General features: G+C 37.1%; 1 protein-coding gene across 1 annotated transcript in view; it reads left to right on the top strand.

Annotated features, from left to right (window-relative positions):
• The window catches only part of PKHD1L1 (PKHD1 like 1), a 150,916-nt gene that overhangs the window by 72,684 nt on the left and 54,172 nt on the right, over positions 1 to 24,060 (top strand). Inside the window, exons 38-50 of the mRNA XM_059901432.1 lie at positions 529 to 1,513; positions 4,985 to 5,233; positions 5,954 to 6,103; positions 7,528 to 7,702; positions 8,683 to 8,839; positions 9,585 to 9,741; positions 11,021 to 11,100; positions 11,570 to 11,699; positions 12,715 to 12,844; positions 16,406 to 16,647; positions 17,732 to 17,868; positions 19,860 to 20,889; positions 22,243 to 22,434. Coding sequence (XP_059757415.1) covers positions 529 to 1,513; positions 4,985 to 5,233; positions 5,954 to 6,103; positions 7,528 to 7,702; positions 8,683 to 8,839; positions 9,585 to 9,741; positions 11,021 to 11,100; positions 11,570 to 11,699; positions 12,715 to 12,844; positions 16,406 to 16,647; positions 17,732 to 17,868; positions 19,860 to 20,889; positions 22,243 to 22,434 — 3,814 coding nt within the window. The remainder of the gene's footprint in view (positions 1 to 528; positions 1,514 to 4,984; positions 5,234 to 5,953; positions 6,104 to 7,527; positions 7,703 to 8,682; positions 8,840 to 9,584; positions 9,742 to 11,020; positions 11,101 to 11,569; positions 11,700 to 12,714; positions 12,845 to 16,405; positions 16,648 to 17,731; positions 17,869 to 19,859; positions 20,890 to 22,242; positions 22,435 to 24,060) is intronic.

Genomic DNA, 24,060 nt, shown 5'->3' with positions numbered 1-24,060 from the left:
TTGTGTATGATCATAATTTAGTTAAAGATTAATCCAAGATATGCCTTAATCAGCCCCCAAATTAATTGCATGAATAAAAAGTTTGCACAGGATCAATTTTTTTTTTATTTATTGATTGATTGATTGATTGATTTTTTGGCTGCGTTGGGTCTTTGTTGCTGTGCACGGGCTTTCTCTAGTTGCGGAGAGCGGGGGCTACTCTTCGTTCCGGTGCACGGGCTTCTCATTGCGGTGGCCTCCCTTGTTGTGGAGCATGGGCTCTAGGCGTGCGGGCTTCAGTAGTTGTGGCTCGCGGGCTCTAGAGCTCAGGCTCAGTAGTTGTGGCACATGGGCTGAGTTGCCCCGCGGCATGTGGGATCTTCCCGGACCAGGGCTCCAACCCATGTCCCCTGCATTGGCAGGCAGATTCTTAACCACTGCGCCACCAGGGAAGTCCCCAATTTTTTAAATTTAGTTGTTGCTAATACAAAATTTAAGTTCACACTAGAGTAATGTATTGACTTGTTTTCATGTTCATTTTATTTTCAGGTTACAATTGGTAGCTATCCCTGTGTTGTAGAAGAAAGTAGTAATAATTCCATTGTGTGTCATATTGACCCTCAAAACTCAATGGATGTTGGCATCAGGGAAATTGTCACAGTAACTGTCTACAATCTGGGCACTGCTATCAACACGCTGTCCAGTGAATTTGATAGGCGATTTGTACTTTTGCCAAACATCGACGTGGTATTACCAAATGCAGGGTCAACTACAGGAATGACAAAAGTGACCATAAAAGGCTCTGGATTTGCAGTTTCTTCTGCTGGTGTACAAGTCCTTATGGGTCATTTTCCATGTAAAGTTGTGTCGGTGAATTATACAGCCATTGAATGTGAAACATCTCCTGCTCCCCAGCAGCTTGTGAAGGTAGATCTTCTGATCCACGGAGTGGCTGCCCTGTGTCAAGGGAACTGCAGCTTTTCATACTTAGAAAGCATCACTGCTTTTGTAACAAGAATCTCCCCAAACACCATCAAAGGATCTGTAAAAGTTCTCATTGAAGGAGAAGGTTTTGGCACTATCTTGGAGGACATTTCTGTTTTCATTGGAAACCAACAGTTTAGAGCAATCGATGTTAATGAAAATAACATCACTGTTCTTGTGACTCCTCTTCCGGCTGGAATTTATTCTCTTAGTGTTGTGGTGGGAACGAAAGGTTTAGCTCTGGGAAACCTTACTGTCAGCAGCCCCCCAGTAGCATCTGTCACACCAACTTCTGGAAGCATTGGTGGTGGCACTACTTTGATGATCACTGGAAATGGCTTCTATCCAGGCAACACCACAGTCACTGTTGGGGATGAACCTTGCCAAATTATTTCTGTCAATTCCAGTGAAGTCTACTGCCGTACCCCAGCAGGGACAGCTGGAAGGGTCAGTGTAAAGATCTCTGTGAATGCAGTCGCTTATCCACCTCTGTCATTTACATATGCCTTGGAAGATACTCCACTTCTCAGAGGAGTTGTCCCAAGTACAGGTACGCCAATACCTGCTTTTTTGGTGTCTTGATATAATATGATCAGTAATATTTACTAGCATAGAATTGGAATAATGTTTACAAATTATTTTTAGGATGTGTTTTTAGACAAACCCTCTTAATCAATAAATGGGATTTGAGTTCTGTGTAGTCTCTATTTTGTGATTAGTTTTTGCACATTCTTGGGATAAAATTTTTGGCCAAATTCCCATTTCTGCTTTAAAACAAAATCCCCATTAACTTCACTTAAATTTCAAAATGAGGAAGAAATAGATGGATACCTGTAGACTAAAACTGGTCATTAATTTATGTCATTAATGTTAGTATGACAGGAAATACCTGTTAAAATTCATAAGTAGTTCATCCTATTAACATTGAGAATTTTTTAGAGTATCTTGTTTCCAGGAAACTGCAATTGATTATTAACTTATTAACACAACAGAATTCTTTTTAAGGGGGTAATTGGCCCATTCAGGTGGAAAAAATATTATAAAATAGGATTTACTTAATTATTTAGTATGACTTGTTCTTCTGAGCTAAGAATAGATTCAGATGTCTTCCTGATCCTTTGTCATTATGTTATGCTGTTTCTGATCATCTTCAAGCTATTGGAATGCTTATCATCTATGTAATGATTTCTGAAGAGGCAGCTATAGTCTAATGGCTGAGAACATGGCCTTAATACCTGGATTCACATCTTGGTTCTTCTACTTTCCAGTGGTGAAACTTTGGACGAGTTTCTTAAAATATTAGTTTCCTTACACATGCAGATACCTTCCTCATAAGGTTAAAAAATCTCATTCATATAATGCAACTTAAAAGTTTCCTTTAATAAAGAACTTATTAAATGTTGGCCTTTTAAAAAGAGTCTTTGTTAATTTACAGTGCCAGGAAATGTATCAGGTTTGGGTAAGATGTATTCTGTGCCTTTAAGAAGTTTGCTATTGAAATTTTCTTTTAGACATCAAGTTTTCTCATTTAGAATTTTAAAAAGCAAATATTAACAGTAGCAATGGCATACTTCCCCATATATTTGTAATCATTGCAAATGAAGAACTAGATATTGGCATATGTTCCTTATTTCCATGAACCATTTCTGCCTCATCTCTCTTTGAATGTATCTTTCAAAACAATGTATCTGAAGATAGATGAGACTTGTAGACAAGTGAGAACTGAGCTATTTGGTTGGCCAAAAAGTGCCTTCGGTTTTTAAGTAAAAATAAAAAGCACATTTTTCATTTTCACCAAGAACTTTATTGAACAACGTATTCACCCTTTTGTTCCAACTACTTTTGCCATTTTTCAGGCAACTCGTAATTCCATCTTCCCAAAACTTTTTATCTTTTTGAGCAAAGAACTGGTCCAGGTGCCTTTTGCAGTCTTCCAGGGAATTGCAATTTTTTCCATTAAGAGAATTTTGTAAAGATCGAAATAAATGGAAATCCAAAGGTGCAATGCCTAGTGAATACGGCAGATGAATCAGAACTTCCCAGCCAAGCTGTAACAGTTTTTGCCTGGTCATCAAAGAAACATTCGGCCTTGCGTTATCCTGATGGAAAATTATGTGTTTTCTGTTGACTAATTCTAGATGCTTTTCATTGAGTGCTGCTTTCACTTGGTCTAATTGGGAGCAGTACTTGTTGGAATTCATCGTTTGGTTTTCCAGAAGGAGCTCATAATAGAGGACTCCCTTCCATTCCAACCATATACACAACATCATCTTCTTTGGATGAAGACCGGCCTTTGGTGTGGTTTGTGTTGGTTCATTTCGCTTGCCCCACGATCTCTTCTGTTTCACATTATTGTACAGTATCCACTTTTCATCGCCCATCACAATTTGTTTTAAAAACAGAACATTTTTATGACGTTTCAGTAGACAATTGCATGTACAAATATGGTCAAAAAGGTTTTTTTCGCTTAAGTGGAACCCAAACATCAAAGCGATGAACATAACCAAGCTGGTGCAAATGATTTTCAACACTTGATTTGGATATTTTGAGTATGTCGGCTGTTTCCTGCATGCTATACTGTTGATCTCAATTAATGTCTCAATTTGATCGCTATCAACTTCAACTGGTCTCCCCGACCGTGGAGCATTGTCCAGCAAGAAATCTCCAACACGAAACTTCGCAAACCACTTTTGACATGTTTGATCAGTCACAGCACCTTCTCCATACACTGCACAAATCTTTTTTTTGGTTTTCAGTTGGCATTTTTACCTTTCTTGAAATAATAAAGCATAATATGCCAAAAATGTTGCTTTTTTTTCTTCCATCTTCAATATTAAAATGGCTACACAAAAATTCACCAATTTTGATAAGTCTTTTTTTAAATGCACGCTGATATGACAGCTGTCACATACAGTCTAACAAAATTGTTTCAAATGCAGTTAAAGACAACTAAGTGCTACTAGAGCCATCTTACAGAAAAAAACGAACGAACCTTTTGGCCAACCCAATATTTTATTTACTGAAGAGGCAAGGTATAGATCACACTTAGAACACTTCCATATGAAAGGTGAAAATACCAGTGAAGATTAAAAACTTAAGACCTGAAAACATTTTTTAATCTTGTATCTTAAAACTATTCCTAACATGAAAGATCTCATTAATATCTATGGTCTTTAAAATGACAACTTACATTTCAGTGACACTTACTATGGTCAATTATGTGGTTATTTTTACTGTTACTACTTGAATTAAAAGCAAACTACTACGTGGTGACTCTGCATTTGTAACAAGTTATGTTGATTAATAACTATTCACTTATTATTTAGGTATGTAGGTCTGTGTTTGGATGCCCTGTGAAAAATTCCATGTGTGTGATGCCCTCAATGCTTTTTGTCAAAAGAAGGAAGGAAAGGAACAGAAGGATTGAAATACTTTATTCTATGTACATTTATTCAAGGAATTAACATCAACACTCATCTATAAGTCTTTAATTCCTTGTTTCTGTATTTACTATCTTACACCTATTTATATATCATAATTTGTTTATCAAGTCATATATATTGAAAATATTTGAATTAAGAAAAATAGTCCATTCATCAGAAGGGTTGCAAATATCAGGAAAGTACCAAAAGTTTTAAAAAGTAAACCTCATCCCTAAATATGCTCTAACCCATCACCCACTGCTCAGGCGTTCATTCATTCTTCAGACATTCTAGATCTTCTCTCTTTTCCATTAGCCTGAATTATTAGTAACTTACAACTTTCATCTGTAGAATGGACAGATATGCTGGAAAATAATGAACATTGAGATAAATATCTTATAATCAAGATACCACAGACTGCAATGAAATTGTAGCCAAACTGTATATGACATGACATGTACTGTTGGTATTTATATTAGTTTTAAAATACTGGATATTATTTTGTTTATGTAAGTAAATGGGTATATCTTTAAATGCATGTGCAAGTATTGGAATTTAGGTATATATTTGTATTTATATGGTTTGCTTTTTTTTTTAAGGTCCTCCAGGGACTGAAATTCAGATCAATGGGTCAAATTTTGGTATTGATATCTTGGAAATTTCAGTGATGATAAATAACATTCAGTGTAATGTGACCATGGTCAGTGATACTGTATTGCAATGCATTGCTGGAGATCATGCTGGTGGCACTTTTCCTGTTATGATGCATCATAAGACAAAAGGCTCTGCTGTGTCCACAGTCGTATTTGAGTACCCACTTACTATTCACAATATTCATCCAAGCCAAGGTAGGCATGAATGTACCAGAACCTAGAAATATTTTATATTGTTTCAGTAAACACTTATTTAGAAAGAAACATATTCTTCAAACCCTGCTAAAATGTGTAGTTCCTATAACACACTAAAATATTTTTGTTTATGCATCAAATAAGCATGCAAGGGTATCAATCATTTTAAAATATTTGTTTAATGTCTGTATTTCTCTTGAGCTATATAATTTATTTAAAATTTAATACTATTGAAAATGTCCAGGTTATATTTGGAAATTGTTTTTAAATCATGTTTAGATATCACTGGCCTGTAATTATGTCTATCTAAATAAGTATTTTTTTTCTGTTTGAAAATTATTTTAGTGGTTAAAAACCTTAAGCACAACCAATGTGCTTTTAACTAAAATGGTAACTTTACATTTGTGTTTTGACTACTCAAATTCTTTGTGGCATTTCTTTTAAATAAAATTTTAGTTCCTAGAAGTAGTTTAAATAAATGACCAAATGTGACATTTACTCAGTGAAGGTTTTAAAAAACTACAATCAAAAGAGATTCTGTTGCACTAATATAATATAATATAATATAATATAATATAATATAAATAATTTCAGTTCTACGAATCTTTTCATTTAATGAAACTTGCTTCCATTTCAGGTGTTAAAATAAAGTTAAAGATATGTACAGAGGAGGTTTTCTTTTCATTAACTTTGTCTTTCCCTTTTATATGTCTTCACTAGGGAGCTTTGGTGGTGGTCAAACCATGACTCTGACAGGCACTGGGTTTAATCCACAGAATTCAGTTGTATTAGTGTGTGGCTCAAAATGTGCCGTTGACAGACGGAAATCTAATTGCACAACATTATTATGTGAAATTCCACCTAATAATGGTAAGTAGTCAGAAAAAAGAATGGAAGTCTTTGAGAACGTTTAATTTTATAGAGATCACTCTGAATTTCTTTTTTCAATTTTTTGTGTTCATTTGGGACAATTGAATCACCTTTATGAATTTCCTGATTTTAAGCAATTTCTTCAGAATTTTGTTTTCTAGGCTTACAATATTTTCCAAGATTCATGACATTTGGGTTAGACTGAATTGTTTTTAGTAAATTGCAGTTTTTCAGTTTATCACATAAAGAGCATGCCAAATGGAGAACATGTTTTTAGTTCCTATTGGAGTATTAACTTTTCCTTAAAGGGGGGATAGTATAATGGTTATGAGGGTGAACTCCGGTAATTCATTGCCAAGATTCAAACGCAAGCTGTGTCTTTGGGCAAGTTATTCAAGCTCTCTGTGTCTTAGTTTCCTCTTCTGTAAAATGAAAATGATCACATTAGCCTACTTATTGTGAGGCTTGATAAGTTAATGTATGTGAAGTGGATAGAATGGTATCTGAAACATGATATGTGATTTGCTATTATTATTACTCTTATTTATTTTTACTTAGTGGTTAAAAGCCTGGGCTCTAAGGAGCTCCTGAATTTGTTTTGCCACTAACTGTCACCTCAGCTAAGTAACTTAACTCCTCTCTGTTTCAGTTTGTTCATCTATTGAATGGAGACAATATTAACCCTAGTTCAGTGGGTTACTGTGAAGTTTAAGTATCTGGTATTTTAAGTACACAACAGATTTTAATTATCTAACAAAATTTAAGAAGAACTAAAGAGAATAAAATAGATGAATAAAGGATATGGTTTATGTACAAACATTTTTTAAAACATTAACAAAATTTGATGAAGCTTTTCTAAACATTTTTGCTTCTTCCGACTTCTTAAAGAATACTGAAGAAAATGTAACATTTTTGTGACTGGGCTTACTTATCATTTCAACATCAGAGTTTGTATTCTGATTTTTTTTTTTTAATGCAGTAACGCTATAAAGATTTGTCAAGGTTTGTTTGCCTTAACAATAGCTCCGCTTCTTTTTTCAGCGTTTTTGTATTGAGTTTTTGTAGCTTTTCTGTCTGTTACCTCGCTTTCAGCTGTCAGAGTGCTTGCTTTTAGCCATTCTTCCTTCCTTCCTCTCTAATTTGCAGTGTTGAATCCTCTAGCACTGGAAAACCAAACAGGCAGGTTTGTAGAATTGTCTACAATAAGAGGCTCTGAGGGAGGATCTAAGGGTTTTTCCCCTGTTGATAATGTGCGTGAATTTTGTGATGTGTTTGACTATTGCTAGAGATCTTTATTACTTCACATAGAGCCTGTGAAAGTGACTTTGGGAAAAGGAAGATGTTATTTAAAATATTTGGGGGTTTTGGACATGAATAAGGGCCTGATGGCAGAATCGAACTCAGTTTGATTCCTCTTATCATAGGCAGGGGACCCAAGCAAGCCTGTGAAGTGAGTGTGGTCAATGGGAAGAATTCATCTCAGTCCACGACTCCTTTTATATACACCATGTCAATGACTCCACTCATCACTGAAATAGCTCCCAAGAGAGGCAGTACAGCAGGGGGCACCAGACTTACAGTCCTGGGATCAGGCTTCAGGTACTGTCTTCACATGCATGTACATCAGTGCATCTTTCCGGACTCCAGCCGTTATGCCTGCTTTCTCGTGCGCCAGGACAGTGTTTGAATATAGTCATGTAAAGTGTACCCACCTGCTCAAAAGCCACACTACATTTACTGACTACATACTCTGTGTCAGGAACCTTTCTACCCCATAGAAACTTCCTGCCTTACCTTCTTAGATATTGTTTAATACCATTTTATGGCTACCAGACTAAAATTAGAGAGGCTAAATAACTTTCCTCAGATCTTAGTAAGTAACATCACAAGTATAAATCACCTTCCTGTTATGCTTTCCCCAGAATCTCAACTCCAACCATCATCTGCTTCATTGGCTCAATGAAACATCTCTTCATCCATTTCACTGTAACTGTTTAGGTTCCTTCTTCATAAACATATTCATTATTTTGGCTCAAATTTTATGTACTGCCATATCATCATCCTTCAAGTACATAAGTTTGACTTCAAAACCCCAGATCGTTTAAATCATAGCGGGCAATGTTAATTCCTCAAGTACCTATAACTACCTTGGACTTGTATTTTTACATGGAGATTAAGTTCCAAAGTCTGTGAATGTGACAAAAAATGTCACATAGGCAAGATGATCGCTGAAAGTGTCTTACATAGGTGCCTGCTTGGAGACCAATGTAGAATTTCTCAATAATTTGAACACAAGCAGTTTTTCTCCAACACTGCAATACTTGCTAGTTTGTACAATTTTATTTCCTGACCTCTTAATCTCTTTGTTTACTTTTTTCTCAACAAATATTTTGAGAATATTTTCTCAACAAAAATTTTGAAGTTTTACTACTGAAAAAAAGTGTCAGTCTGCACTTTGATAGCTCATAGGGTAAGATCATTATTTTTACAATAATGCGTATGAATAATAGGGTTTGACAGTGTGACCTAGAAATTTGAGAAAAACGTCAGTGTTTTGTTTTCTTTTTTTTACTTTACAGTGAAAATATACAGGATGTTCTTGTTACCATAGCTGAAGCCAAATGTGATATTGAGTATTCCAACAAGACATATATCATCTGCATGACAAATGCCCACACCCCTTCAGGGTGGGCTCCAGTGCATGTCAACATCAGAAGCATCGGCATGGCCAAACTGGTAACAGTGCTGTTGGGTGGAGTAGTCTCAGCAATAGCAAAACTAGCCTTATGGGAGGTGAAGTAATTGGTAATGGAGTTGTTGGTTTTTTTTTTTTGGCTGTGTTGGGTCTTTGTTGCTGCTCATGGGCTTTCTCTAGTTGTGGCAAGCGGGGGCTACTCTTCGTTGTGGCACGCGGGCTTCTCATTGTGGTGGCTTCTCTTGTTGTGGAGCATGGGCTCTAGGTGCGCGGGCTTCAGTAGTTGTGGCATGTGGGCTCAGTAGTTGTGGCTGGCAGGCTCTAGAGCACAGGCTCGGTAGTTGTGGTACACGGGCTTAGTTGCTCCACGCCATGTGGGATCTTCCTGGTTCAGAGATTGAACCTGTGTCCCCTGCATTGGCAGGCGGATCCTTAACCACTGTGCCACCAGAGAAGTCCCATTAATGGACTTTTTACTTTGTTAATGTCTCCAAAAAATAACTAAGATGTGACTATAATAAATTTAAAGTAGTTTATTTTTTTTTTTGCTTGCTACTAAAATTTTATTAGTTCAGACTTCTAATTATTCTGGATTGCAGGGTAATTGGTAATAGCTTTTTTAGTTTTTTATTATTGTGAAATTAATCAACAGGCAGCTTTAACATATTTGAAGTAGGTTATACTTAATGAAAATGTTCATTGTTTTAGATTTCTTCATTTTGAGGAATTAAATGAAGAATTGTGATAAAACCTCTAAATTTAAAAGTCTCTCTTGTTCTATCACAGGATAGTGCTGAGTTCCTATATGTTGATGCTTGGTCCTCCAACCTCTCGTGGGGAGGAGCGTCACCCCCAGAGGAAGGCTCACTAGTTGTTATTACAAAAGGACAGACAATTCTGCTGGATCAAAATACCCCTATCCTGAAAATGTTGCTTATTCAGGGTAAACTTCTGAAAATCTGTTTATTAGACTCTGCCTGTGAAATGGTTCTGTGAAGTTAATTTAATCAAAATTCATGATTATGAACATCCATAGTTGTATCATGTTTTGAATACAGAGTGTAGTACTGAGTTCTTTAAATTGAGTATTATAATCAATTTGTGGTTATGAAATTTTTTATTGCGTTGCAACCAGAATCTTTTAATGAAATAGAATAGAAAATATCTGAGTGTACTGCATCTTTTATATGGGTAAGCGTCTTTTAAAGTCAAGTGTTTCATGAAACTTTTGTTTCAATAACTGTGTGTGTGTGTGTGTGTGTGTGTGTGTGTGTGTGTGTATGTATACGCCAATGCACATGGAGTGGATTACAACAGTAAAAAGATATTTCCCATTTAGAAAAACACTAGTATAGTGGGTCCTAGGGGTTATAAAAATCATAGAGATTTGTTAAATTCTATACTTAATGACCCCCCTGACTCCTCTTGGATGCTAGGTTGTGATTTAACCTTTGCCTGTGAACGTGCTTTCAACTGTTACTGGAAGTTCTCTCTGCTTCTTAATATCCTATTTTTAATACAGCAAGCTAAATAACCAGAACTGTGACAATTGTGTGTAAAAGAAACAATAATTGGCGAGAGTAAAACACTTGAGGCTTTAGTATATAAACTTTGCCATAATGGTTTTAGCTGTTCATAGACCTTTGCATTTTGTTTTTGTTTTAACTTCTGGGACAATAGCAGTGTTTCAGTAATTTGAAGTTATTAACTATTGAACCTTTGGAGAGGTAAACTTTCACTGTCCACAAATTTACATCAGTCTCTTAAAAAATGTATCTCAGCACATTCTTTAATAATGCTAATCAGGCTATAGCTGTTGCTAGTGCAAATTAGTGGAAATTAGTTCAAATTAGTTCAGAGCTAATGTTGGCATTACAATAATTTATAAAAAGTGTTTTTCTTTTATTTTAATTTTTTGTTCTTAATTTATATTTTGAGGTCCTGTGTTTGTAGAACTAGAATTCATGTAGCTGCACTATTTAATAGCATTTAAAATAACAAATGATCAAGGGGGAATAATCTGCCCTGGGGTTTGATCTTCTAGCAGCTTCCTGGGTCTTGTCTGAAGTTTTTATACTTCATGTTGCCAAAGGGCTGAAGTAAAGTGACATGCATAGTGACAGTAGATAGGAATAAGAAATTAAATTTTAGTGTATAATTTAATAAATAGCTTTTAATAAGAATATTCCTTGTGATATATTTCAAAATTGTATGGTTTTTAGGTGGAACTCTAATATTTGATGAAGCTGACATTGAACTTCAGGCAGAAAATATTCTAATTACAGATGGAGGCGTTCTTCAGGTATACGAGAGAACTTGATCTGTATTCATTGCTAACCTCTCCATTTCTTTTTAAAATATTATGTGTAAAATGGACAGTTAATTATGCTAAACTCTCACTAGTTTATCTTTGTGTAGGTCTCTGTTCTTAGCATAAAATCTTTTTTTGGATTTTAAAAGTCCCTAGAATATTTTTGTGCTTTTAATAGGAAGATAAAGCATATTTTCATAGAGCAGAATTTTAAATAGAGCAGAAAAAAAATTAGCTCTGAGATGTAGCTAAAGTCAATCAGTATACTTTCCAAAGTTCTGGCATAGTATATTTGGCTGACTGGTAAATGTAAGGTTTATCTTTTGGAGGAAAGATACTGAGAATGGAACAATTGATTCTCAAAAGAGAGGGGAGAAAAGAAAAGAATTTGCTTTTGAATGATGAGAGTTGTGGATAATGAGTTTTACTTTCTGAATGATGCTTGTGAAACTCCTTGCAGATAGGGACGGAAGCCTCCCCATTTCAACACAAGGCGGTCATTACCTTGCATGGGCACCTGCGATCTCCTGAGCTCCCGGTATATGGCGCCAAAACACTGGCTGTGCGGGAGGGAATCCTGGATCTGCATGGTACGGGCCGAAAGGACTCAGGGAACTGGTCCAGGAGAGACTAGCCAGGAAGCCAGAGATAATCCTCCTGATAACTCTTTTTAAATGAAACCTTGCCAAACTTCTCCTGTCTTTACGTGTTCCCTCTTTACCCCTCTTTATCTCTTCCCTCCTTTATCCAGGTTAGGTCAACCCCTACAGACCACCAAGACTCACAACCAAGGTCACTCCTAGGAAGCCCTTCCATCACATCCTTTGCCTAATTTAGCACTTGAAACAGTTCATACTGATTGTTTTCTTTATTCATCTATCTAAACAAAAAGGCATTAAGTCTAGAAGCAGAAATTATAACTTCTTATATTTGTATTTTAAAATGGGCTCTTTCTAAAATATAACTATAAATTTATATTTGCACTGTTCTATATATATACTGTGGAAAATTATCAGCAAATAAAAATGATTATGATCATGTTTGAGCTATCAGTGTAGCATTATCTAAAGGAAGCATGGTGTGAATCCTTTTTATATGAAGTCTTCTATATTGCAATAATCTACCTCTTTTATAAGTTTAGAATATATGAGCATGATACCCCATTATGATCATAAATGTCCTACATTATGCTAAATATATACACTAATAGAATTTTCAGAAATTTATACCTTTCATTTGTCTCCAGATTATCAATTTAAGCAATTCCTATCAACAATGACAAAGATAATAGGCCTCTGCCCATTTTATCAGTAGTATCACACCATTTATATTGAGTTCATATAAAGAAGATTATCATAAATGGGATATGTCATTGCAGAAGGATTTTTAAAAAACTTATAGACCTATACATGTTATTACAAACCTGATTATTACTTTTATAAAGCAAGCACTCTAAATGTTTCTTTTTTGAGAAAGGTATAAGATGCTAAGGTAAAATGAACTTTCTCAAAATTGATTCAATCCAGAAAAGATTAAAATGCATAAAACTCTTAATATCCAAGAAAACACATCTGAGGAAATTCTCGGTTTGTATGTTGACTCCAGGTCTGCCTGTTCCTGTGATTTGGACTCGTTTGGCTCATACTGCAAAGGCAGGGGAAAGGACTTTGATTTTACACGAAGCAGTAACATGGAAACCAGGAGATGAGATTGTAATTGCAAGCACAGGACACAGGTATGATGTCTTCTGGACCCGCTAATTTTGATTTAGAATAGAGATTTTTTTTTTAAACTATGTAAACAAGGGATGATTCAGAAGGTCCACAACTACTTAATTTAAATTTGAAACCTAGAATAAAGAAGCATGAACAGCCAAATATGTATTTGATAAATATTAACATTGGGTTGACCCCAGTGTGTTGAGTTTTCAGTGACTGAATTTACCATGAGAAAAAGTATAAATATATACTAATAAAAGGTTTTAGTCATTTTCATGGTTAGGTTCCCATGTAAGATTTCGTTTGACAAAAGCATTCTGCTATTAAAAGTCAGTTGAAAACCTCTGAGTGAGAGCTTTAGCTAAGTACATCAATGCATGCAAAAATGTAAATGAGCTTCTTTGTTTGGGGCCACCAAATAACACATTTGAAAGAAGCTAGTGAACTCTTTCTTATCTTACAGTCTTGGCAGTGGCTCCCATGGAGCAAAATTGTTTGTAATGATTGAATACAAGGGAGGAAATTATAGTATGAATGATGATTAACGTAACCTTTTACATGTCTGACATTTTACAATCGAAGCTGCGTATGACCCTTAATTTGTTTAATTATATATTTTAGCAAATAAGAAATAAAAAGAACAAAACTAATACAGCTACACCAAGAATACTGGTGGGGAGAGGAAGCAAGAGGAGCCTTATTTTTGCTTTATTGTTCAAATTATAAGTAATAGCAAAATTGGATATAGTTGATGCTGATCAGGGAACAAATAGTAATTTATGACAAGAAACAGCTAAATTATGTTAAGGTCGTGACTCAACATAGAATTAGAATTCAAGGTGGCATTTTGAGTTTGTCATTTTCGAAGTTAAAAATAGACTTGCAAACGTTAAGAAGAGTTAAATATATACTTAGCTTTATAAGCGCCCTTTTTTTCTCTGCCCTTGGAATTGCATAATGGCAAAATTAAAAAGCAGCAAAATGACAGGGCTTACAAATAGAATAGAAAGTCCTCATTTATAGCTTTTCTGGATGAAATAAAAGAGTAAGTTTAGAATTTAGTTTAGCGATATTTCGTTTTAAGAAACAAGAATTAAGGAGTTTCCCACCAAATCTAACTCATTGTTCACTATTTAATTCATAAATCCTATTTCAGAGTTTGTAACGCAGGTGGTTAAGAATACTACTTCTAAAGTCAGTCTGCCTGGGTCCAACCCCCGGCAATACCACTTATTAGGCCTGAGGTCATGTTATTTCACCTCTCTGTGCTTCTCTAAAATTGGAATGCTGTTAGTATGTATCTCAGAATTACTGTAAGGACTAAGTGAGTTAATATGCGTAAAACAGAGCAGAACTTGGCTCAAAGTTAGTGCTAGATTAGTGTTAGGTATTATTACAAAGGAAGAAAAGGTACATTTAGGTGCATATAACATATAAAAATGCTTTTTAGTACCTTCTTTTCTTTTGCTTTTTTGTTTTGTTTTTGTTTTTTTGGCTGCGTTGGGTCTTCGTTGCTGCATGCGGGCTTTCTCTAGTTGCAGCGAGGGGGGCTACTCTTCATTGCGGTGCACGGGCTTCTCATTATGGTGGCTTCTGTTGTTGTGGAGCACGGGCTCTAGGCGCACGGGCTTTAGTAGTTGTGGCACGTGGGCTCAGTAGTTGTAGCTCACGGGCTCTAGAGCGCAGGCTCAGTAGTTGTGGCTCACGGGCTTAGTTGCGCCACACCATGTGGGATCTTCCCGGACCAGGGATCGAACCCATGTCCCCTGCATTGGCAGGCAGATTCTTAACCACTGCACCACGAGGGAAGTCCCTGGAACCTTCTTTTCTAAAGAAATCTCTGTTCATCTGAATTCAGGAGAATTCAGGAGAGGCCAGTCCAAATCACCTGAGGGATCTTGTACTATTGATACACCCTATCTCAAGCATCCTTAATCTTCACCTCCCCCTGCCCTCTCCCCCTATAATTCCTTCCCTGAGTCTTTTGGAATTATGGGTTTCCCCATCCACCCACCATCTTGAAAAAATAAATAAATAACTTTGGTCTCCTGTCTCTTCTAGCTTATCTCTCTCTCTCTTTCTCTCTGTAAATTATTGAACTGCTTAAATATTATGCCCATTTCTTCCATTTCATTCTCACTATCCATTTTTTCCCTTTAAATCCTACAGTCTAATTTTGATTCTCATAAAAACTTTCCTAGTGACCTTCTGACTATCATCATTCTTCGCTTCCTGCACATCACCAGGTTCTTTTGGCCCTGCCCTTGAAATGCCTCTTCCACCAGCTTTCAATGCACTCAGTTTAATTTAGACTCTCAGCCCCTCACCCTGGAATATTCCATCATCTTCCTATTTGGGCTCCATTCCTCTACCTTCTTACCTCAGGAATTCATTCTGCATTGATTTATTCAGTCAGTGAAAACTGTGATTGAATTGTGACACGTACTGGACCAAGTGCTCAGCATACAGAATGATTTAATGGGTGTCTTACCTAGAGGAGCAGACAGGTATGGGAAGGGCAGAGAAGTAAATGGGTGGTAGGACTGCAGTGTGGTGACTGTGAGTGCTGATGGGGCATCACGCAGAGCTTACTGGGAATCCAGAAGAACAGTTGGGAAAGGTGAGAGAGGTGCCTTTCAACGTGTTTCACATGCGACATTGTTATTTAAACTGGTAGTTAAAGGAGGAAAAAGATTTGCCAAGGGAGAGAGGAATCAAAAAGGAATGTCAGGAAGATACAGAGGTAACGCCTCTAAGGGCGCCTCTGTCAACAGCACCAATCACGCTTTAGTAGATAATACACAGTCAGCCATAGAAACACGTCTCTCTGAAGTCAGGGGCACTTTCTGCTTGGTATCCCCAGTACTTAGCTCTGTGCCTAGAAAACAGGATGGACACTCAATAAGTCTTTGTTGGAAGGACTCAGTACATGAATGTGTATATTATAGATTTGGCCAGTCCTTTTGCTGGAACTTGGTATGTGTTGAAGGAATGGGTAGAAATGAGAACTCCTGAGCTCACCTCAGTTGTTTCTTTTCCCTGCTCAGGAACCTCCAATGGATTCCCTCTGTAAGGGTTTCTCAGTCTCAGCGCTACTGACATTTTGGACCAGATAATTCTTTGTTGTGTATCATAGGATGTTTGGGTACATCCTCGGCCACTACCTTCTAGTAGCAACATAGCACCCCCAACAAGTTGCGACAACCGAAAATGTGTCCAGGCATTACCAAATGTCCCCTGGAGGGATGAAAGCATCCCTGGTTGAGAACCACTGAGTGTGATCCTCAAAGTTATAAATGAACACTTCTTTTGAATACTTTATAGAATTAGTCCAGTTCTGTGAACAAGTATAGCACTTGGAAAATATTTATTTAATTGAAATGCATCTGTAAAATGTATTCAGTTACTCTAAGAAAGAGTAAAATACCGTCTTCGAATTCCTCTTCAGAATATTGTATGACATAAAAAGTTTTCCTGTTTTACAGATGAGTGTTCAGAATAGCATAAAACAAAAACAGCAAAACACTGTTATGTTAATTTGTATTAATTTTGAGAGTTTTTGGTTCAAATTTTTACAGACACAGCCAACAAGAGAATGAAAAAAGGACCATTGCATCTGTATCTGCTGGTGGCAGGAACATAACGCTAACTAATCCGCTGAATTACACACACTTAGGAATCACTGTCACCCTCCCTGATGGATCTCTGTTTGAAGCAAGGGCAGAAATTGGAATTCTTACAAGAAATATTTTAATAAGAGGATCTGACAATGTGGAGTGGAATAACAAAATTCCAGCATGCCCTGATGGATTTGACACAGGTAGTTTTAGCAGCCTTAGTGTGTCGCCTAAAATGTTTCCAGACACTGCGAAAATATTCCCTGTGTGCAAAATCAGCCCCTGTTGAGAACTAATGCACTTGGTTATGCTCTAGCAATAAATAAGCCCCAAATTTTAGTGATTAAAAATGATAAAGGTTTATTTCTCATTGATGCTACACGTGTCCAATATGGGTCAACGGGGGGGGGCTCTGTTCATTGTTATTTTCCAGGGTCTAGGCTGATGGAGACTTAATCTCAACATGGGTTTCCATGATCTCTGAGACAGGAGATGAGAAGGCTGGAGAGTTAAGCACCAGCAGTTTGTTACTTTGGTCCTGAAGTGACATATGTCTCTTCTTCTCAGGTGTCAATAGTTGGAACTGGTTCCATGGCTATAATTAACTTACCACAGTTCTCATATATATTATATATATATGTATTTATAAAACTGTGTGTAACCATATAAATGTATGTGTGTAGTTAAGAAGCACAGTGCATTTCACAAGTCTCTTTTAGATATTTTATGTAATCACTGCTACCATTACAATCCCATAAGTACTTGAATAATAGCTGATACAGCTTAGATACAGCCTTTTCTTCAATGGGAAGCATAAGACAAAGCTTACTGATCAATGTCAAAAGACCTGCATTCTGATTCCATTTCATCTGCGTGGTCTCACAATGTCCATTGTGAAACCTGGTTTCATCCTGTTTAAAATAAAAATACTTCCTGTTCTGCCAGCCTACTGTAGTTGTAAGAATTAAGTGAGATAATGCATGTTCTAATCTTGTACCAGTGTAAGATCGTTTTACCTATGTTAATCCCAAATCTGGGGGAAAATAAATCAGTGATAATAAAAATACCTGAGTACTTTAGGGGTTGCAAAAGTGAACAAGACAAGGCACTTACCTTCCTTACTATGCAGAGGAGGAGATAATGTGAACGCAAATAATTATGTTCCAGGGTGAAATTAAAATTATATGTGAATAAAAAGATATAATTAGGTATGAGAAACAGTCTTTATATAATTAGAGGATTTTGACACGGTTTTTCTTTATGATATCTTAAAATATATTTTTAAAGGTGAATTTGCTACACAGACATGTCTCCAAGGAAGGTTTGGAGAAGAAATAGGAAGTGACCAGTTTGGTGGATGCATTATGTTTCATGCTCCGATACCTGGTGCTAACATGGTAACCGGAAGAATAGAATACGTAGAGGTAAGAGGCATTATTGTTAGCGCTTTGTCCAAAGTTTTCCATACAATGAATGTGAATTGAGCACCTGCTTTTTGCCAGATGCTACTTATAATCAGGTAGAGGAGACATAAACAGATGATTTTAATACATCCAATTATTCACTTACATAATCATGCCAAATTTTTGTTTCTCTGTTTTTATCACACCCCACATCAAATTCATTAACAAGGTCTATCCACTCTGCCCACAAAATTCTGTATCCTGAATGTACTGTTTTTCTACCTTTTCCACCTGGTCCCTAACCCAAGCCACCATCACCTCTCACCTGGTCTACTGTGCTTTTCTCCTAACTGGTCTTCCTGCTTTCACCCTTTCTGCAATGAAGTCTCCACACCACAGCCAAAGTACAATTTTTAAAATGTGAATCAGGTCTTGCTACACACTGTTCAGAGCTCTTCAGTGGCTTCCTATTACACCTAAAACAAAAAGTCCAAGCCTTTGCCAAAGGATCCACGTGATCTGACCCCCTGCTGGCCTCTCTCATGTGATCTACCCTTGGCGCCTGCCATGCCAGCCGCATAGACCTCCCTGTGCCCCTTGCCCACGTCAGGCACATTCCTGTCTCAGGTTCTTTGCAATTGCTCTTCATTCTGCTTGGGATGCTCCTCTATCAGGTACTTAAATGGTTCACATTCATTTCAGTCAGGTCTCTTCTCAAATGTTATCTCTTCAGAGAGGCTGTTCCTCACCACTCTTATTTGAAATAGCTGCCCAAATACCTTTTTTTCTTTATTAACTCATAGCTCCTGTTATATTTTTAATTTGTTTTTTATCTCTTCCTCTAGAACATAAACTCAGTTAGTTCAGATAGTTTTGTCCTTCTGGTTTTCTGCTGATTCCTCTGTAGCTGGAACAGTACTTAGCCTATAGCAGATTCTCAACTGACTATTAATTGAACAAATATATAAATAAAAGAATAAATATGCAAGTTATGCCCAAGAGATCAGGAGCTCCTCTGTATCTTATTCATATTCAGCCTATATAATCTGGGTTTAACACAGTTTCTATCAAGTATTCAGTAAAAGGAAGGAACGGAGGAAGGGTGGGAAGGAAGGATAGTAAAATCCATAAATCCATTAAATTTGGAACACCTCACTCAACTGCAGTGAGGGTGGCAGAGTCAATGACTACATATTGTAAAAAATAAACCTTCTCCTAGGTTATGTTACACACATGTAACATCTGGATATGGAGTGAGTGAGGTTGCCAGTGTCGATCTGTATCATAAATATTATTAATAGTTAATTTTTATTTTTAGATGAAGAATGAAAATAAATAGATGCCCTACCATTTATTTCCAAACCTTGTGAGATCATATTCCACACACACACAGAGGCATCTTCTGTATTGGCTTATTAGATCGTAGACTTATTGAAAATATAGCAGAGTGGTTAATAAGAGCACCAACTCTATAATTAGACCAGTGAGTTTAAATGAAACTTTGCAACCATGAACAAGATACTCTAAATTTCACTTTCTTCATCTGTAAAATGAAGCTTATGATAAGTGGCTACTTCATAAGATTGTGGTAAAGACTGCGACCATGCATATAAGACATTTAGCAGAATATCTGGCACATGTTAAACATTCAAGAAATGTTTCTTATTATTAAAAAAGAATCAAAGTGAAGGAGAAAAAGAAGTCTTTTACAAGGTATTTTGCTGAACACGAAAGTTTCATAACAGCACGGTGAAAAGCAGAAGAGTCGAAGATGATTTTTGTTCATTCATTCATTTGATAACAAGTATGGGCTGTTATATGTTGAATAAAACAAGGTGGGTTGGGGGTCAGATAACATTTTTAAATGATAAACAGGAATAATATGGGAGATATAAATGCATTAATAATAATTAATGTAAAAGTGGATATTATTTTGAAACAAGAAAGTGTGAGCCAGGCAAACTCTGAGTCTGTGTGTATCACTAAATAGCTGTGATTTCTGGGCTTGACAGATATTCCATGCTGGCCAGGCATTCCGGTTGGGGCGATATCCAATACATTGGCACCTGCTTGGAGATTTACATTTCAAATCTTATGTAAGAGGCTGTGCAATTCACCAGACCTACAACAGAGCTGTTACTATCCATAACACACATCACCTTCTGGTTGAGAGGAATATTATATATGATATCAGGGGGGGAGCATTTTTTATAGAAGATGGTATTGAACATGGCAATATCCTGCAATATAACTTGGCAGTATTTGTACAGCAAAGTACTAGTCTTCTGAATGACGACGTGACTCCAGCTGCATTTTGGGTAACCAATCCAAACAACACCATACGACACAATGCAGCTGCTGGTGGCACTCACTTTGGCTTTTGGTACCGAATGAACAACCACCCTGATGGGCCATCCTATGACCGAAACATTTGCCAAAAAAGAGTTCCTCTTGGAGAATTCTTTAATAACACTGTTCATTCTCAAGGTTGGTTTGGATTGTGGATATTTGAAGAATATTTCCCCATGCAGACAGGATCTTGTACTTCTACAGTGCCAGAGCCTGCAATATTTAATTCACTCACTACTTGGAATTGTCAAAAAGGAGCTGAATGGGTCAATGGAGGTGCACTTCAGTTTCATAACTTCGTGATGGTCAATAATTATGAGGCTGGAATTGAAACGAAGAGGATCCTGGCTCCTTACATTGGAGGATGGGGTGAAACCATTGGAGCAGTGATTAAAAATGCCAAAATAGTTGGTCATGTTGATGAACTGGGAATGGGGTCTGTATTTTGCACAATGAAAGGCCTGGTTCTCCCATTTAATGAAGGGTTGACTGTATCTTCCGTACACTTCATGAACTTTGACCGTCCCAGCTGTGCAGCTTTGGGAGTGACGTCCATCACTGGCGTTTGTAATGACAGATGTGGAGGCTGGAGTGCAAAATTCATTGACATCCAGTATTCTCACACAACAAACAAGGCTGGCTTTCGATGGGAACATGAAGTGGTACTGATTGATGTTGATGGTTCACTTACAGGTAATGTGATGTTTTAATTTCTGATAAAATACTTTGGAAATATATTTTTTGTTTGTGTTAACACAGAGAGTTGAATTGTCAAAGCAGACTCAGATGAATCACAGATCTTAACTGGTGCCAAACTTTCCTAATGACTTAAGGATATAGGTCAACACTAGGCATAGATGAGATTTCCTTTTCTAGCAAAGTCTCAAACTATCAGATGCAGCCTCCAAATATGTCCCTTTCCTCCTGCATTTGCACTTTGGTTTTGAATTAACAGCAAATTTTGAACAATATTTATGGAATATTGATCACAAAAGGAAGCCATTTCATTTGAGAATGCCTGCATTTTGTACTCAGTTAATTACACAGAGGAAACTGCTTACATGACTACCCAGATTCTCCAGCCAGTCATGCCCAATAAATGTATAAATTCCAGGTTTATTTACATAAGCAACAGACTGGATGTATCCTGCTCAAGTACCTTAGAGGGAAGTAATAAGTCACAGGCCTGCTGTTAGCCTTTTTCTTTCCAATCTAAATTATGAATTTGGAATTGATTCAAAGAATATGTGAACTCTAGTACAAAATTCAACATTCTTTGTAGGTTAAATCTTTTCTACCATTTTAAGTTCGGAGTAAGTCAAATCCTTTTGTAAATAATCATGGTTTCTAGAATTTAGCATTTTTATAAAATTTTAATGATAATGACTTGGCAAAATAAGATAGGAAGGGTGTCTGTGTGTGTGTGTATGATTCTGCATAATACTTTATAAGAGAGAGACAATTGACAAGTAAAGCTACAGATATTAACAGATATTTATTTTTGAAAGCCTTTGAAAGATAGAAGGTTCATCTCAATATTCAAACAGACTGAATTCTCAACTATAGTTGTTGACTTGCCTCCTGTTCTAATTGTGGCTTTAAGAGGGAGAGCATTTAGATGGTTCTAATATTCAGAGCTTTGTGTGACCTTTATTCATTTACTTAATTCAGCTTAGATTCTTAAGTTCGTTGACAGTCCACTTGTGAGAGCACAAGCTCTGTGGTCAAACTGCCTGGATTTGCATCCTTCCCTGTGTCCTTGACCAAGTTACTTATCCCACATCCCATCCCCTACTTTGGCTCTCATGGGTGCTTCAGATCCCATGTTTCAGCTGCATCCATGATAAACTCCCTGACAGAAGAGTCCACTGCAAAGCCTTTGTAGAGGTCCCCTTACCCCATGCCAAAAAAAAAAAACCCAGGAACTTAGACTTTTAGATTGTATTCGTGGCACTATGGGTTATAGTAAATGTATGTTTTGGACAGTTTGGCTTTTTAGCTTTCTAACATGAAATAAGAAGTCAGCTGTTTGTGTTCATTTCCTAGGTCACAAAGGACACACCGTCATTCCACACAGCTCATTGCTGGACCCTTCTCACTGCAGTCAAGAAGCCGAGTGGAGCATAGGATTCCCTGGGTCTGTCTGTGACGCCTCAGTCAGCTTCCACCGGCTGGCATTCAACAAGCCTTCTCCAGTGTCTCTGCTTGAAAAGGATGTGGTTCTCTCAGACTCCTTCGGTAAGTAGAACACAATCATTTAAACCACTCATTTAAATACGTTTTCCTCAATTTTCATCATCATCTTCTTGAGAACACTGGGAAAAGCATAATATTTATATCAGTCAGAAGCCAGGCAGGAAACAAATATCACACCCCAAAATGGGCTGGTGAGGAGTATTGAATAAACGCATGGACCAGCATGACATTCTGCTGATTAAGGAACCTCCAGCCAATATTATGACAGACAGCAGGAAAGCTGACATAGCTTTAGGATCAAGACAGTAAAAATATACCATTTTTTCTGCCACTGAAAGCAAATTATTTTGATTATCTTTGCTGATTGAAATAGGATGGGGGGAGCATCTGCTAGGTCAATAGCTGCACAGAGACTGTTGATTTACTGATTTGTTTCAGTAAAGCTAATGTACCTGGAACACCAGATGCGCTTGGCATCATTGCCTGACTAGATTGCATTAATTTACTGTCATTATTCATGATGCATCTGGCATATGCACCAGCCAGACAAGCAAGTCAAATGGGGATATGGTAATAACCCTGATTCTCACATGTCTCAGATTTTTCACTGTGGCGTTAATATGTGCATTTTCCCCCCTCAAGGATTTAGAATTGCTTTTCTTTTATCTTGGTAACAGGGTGGGGGGGCATGGTTCCTAGAGTGTTCACTCAGTCCTTCCTGCGTGATTTTCCCTCCCTCCGTTAGGAATTCTTCCAGTTACTAAGTATATCTATTCTCATCACATCTGACCTGGCCTGCCCTGATTGGCTCAGATCTTTATATCATTCCATCCATCCATTCATCCACTCATCCATCATCTGTCTATGAAATATTAGTTAAAATATCTATCTACAATTAATCCACTCTCATATCACTGTTCTGATAGGCTGCAGATTTTGGAAAATAGGAAAGGCATTGATGAATCAAACATTTGCTATCAGATGATTCTCAAATACAGTTTTCTACATTTTCTGCATAAATCTAAATGATGTAGCTTCTTGATGACAGCGTTCCCAAATTTCCACATTTAATCATATTTACAAGGTAGAAACTTGCAATTTGAAACTAAAATTATGTATCTCAATATAGGCCAAGTGAATTTTGAAAACGTGTAGCATAATTATACCAGCCATATTATAACTGCTAAAATTATAGCTGGGTCAAATCCATCAGGACATGCTGGGGTTTTGTTATTCCACTCCATGTTATCAGATCCTCTTGGAAGGATATTTCTTGTGAGAATTTCAACTTCTGCCCTTCTTCCAAACAAAGTTCTATGTCTATTCCCACTATACATTTTGGAACTGGAGGAATAACCATAAGATGAGCCAGTGGCCTCAGTGGACCAGGCATGAGACTGAGCAAAGACACATTCTAGGGCCTGGCCTTCATAAGCTGCCACTCCAGCTGGTAGACCATGGTGACATTAGGGTGTCTGAGTGTTAGTATCAGTTCAGAGCCAGAAGCTAACAGCTCTTGGAAGGTCTGGATAGTTTCCTCTCCTTAGTATGCAGTAGCCTGATAAATGGCCACAGATTTCTCCCACTCTGTGGAGCTGCTTCCAGTGTGTGAATTGGCTTGGATCTAGGGAATAGGTAAGAGGTAGCAAATTTCCACTTGGGTAACTT

The sequence above is a fragment of the Balaenoptera ricei genome, chromosome 17, assembly GCF_028023285.1.
Source record: "Balaenoptera ricei isolate mBalRic1 chromosome 17, mBalRic1.hap2, whole genome shotgun sequence".
NCBI classification, from domain to species: Eukaryota; Metazoa; Chordata; class Mammalia; order Artiodactyla; family Balaenopteridae; genus Balaenoptera; species Balaenoptera ricei.
The sequence above is the reverse complement of the archived record's forward strand: the minus strand, read 5'-3'. Positions and strand labels throughout refer to the sequence as shown.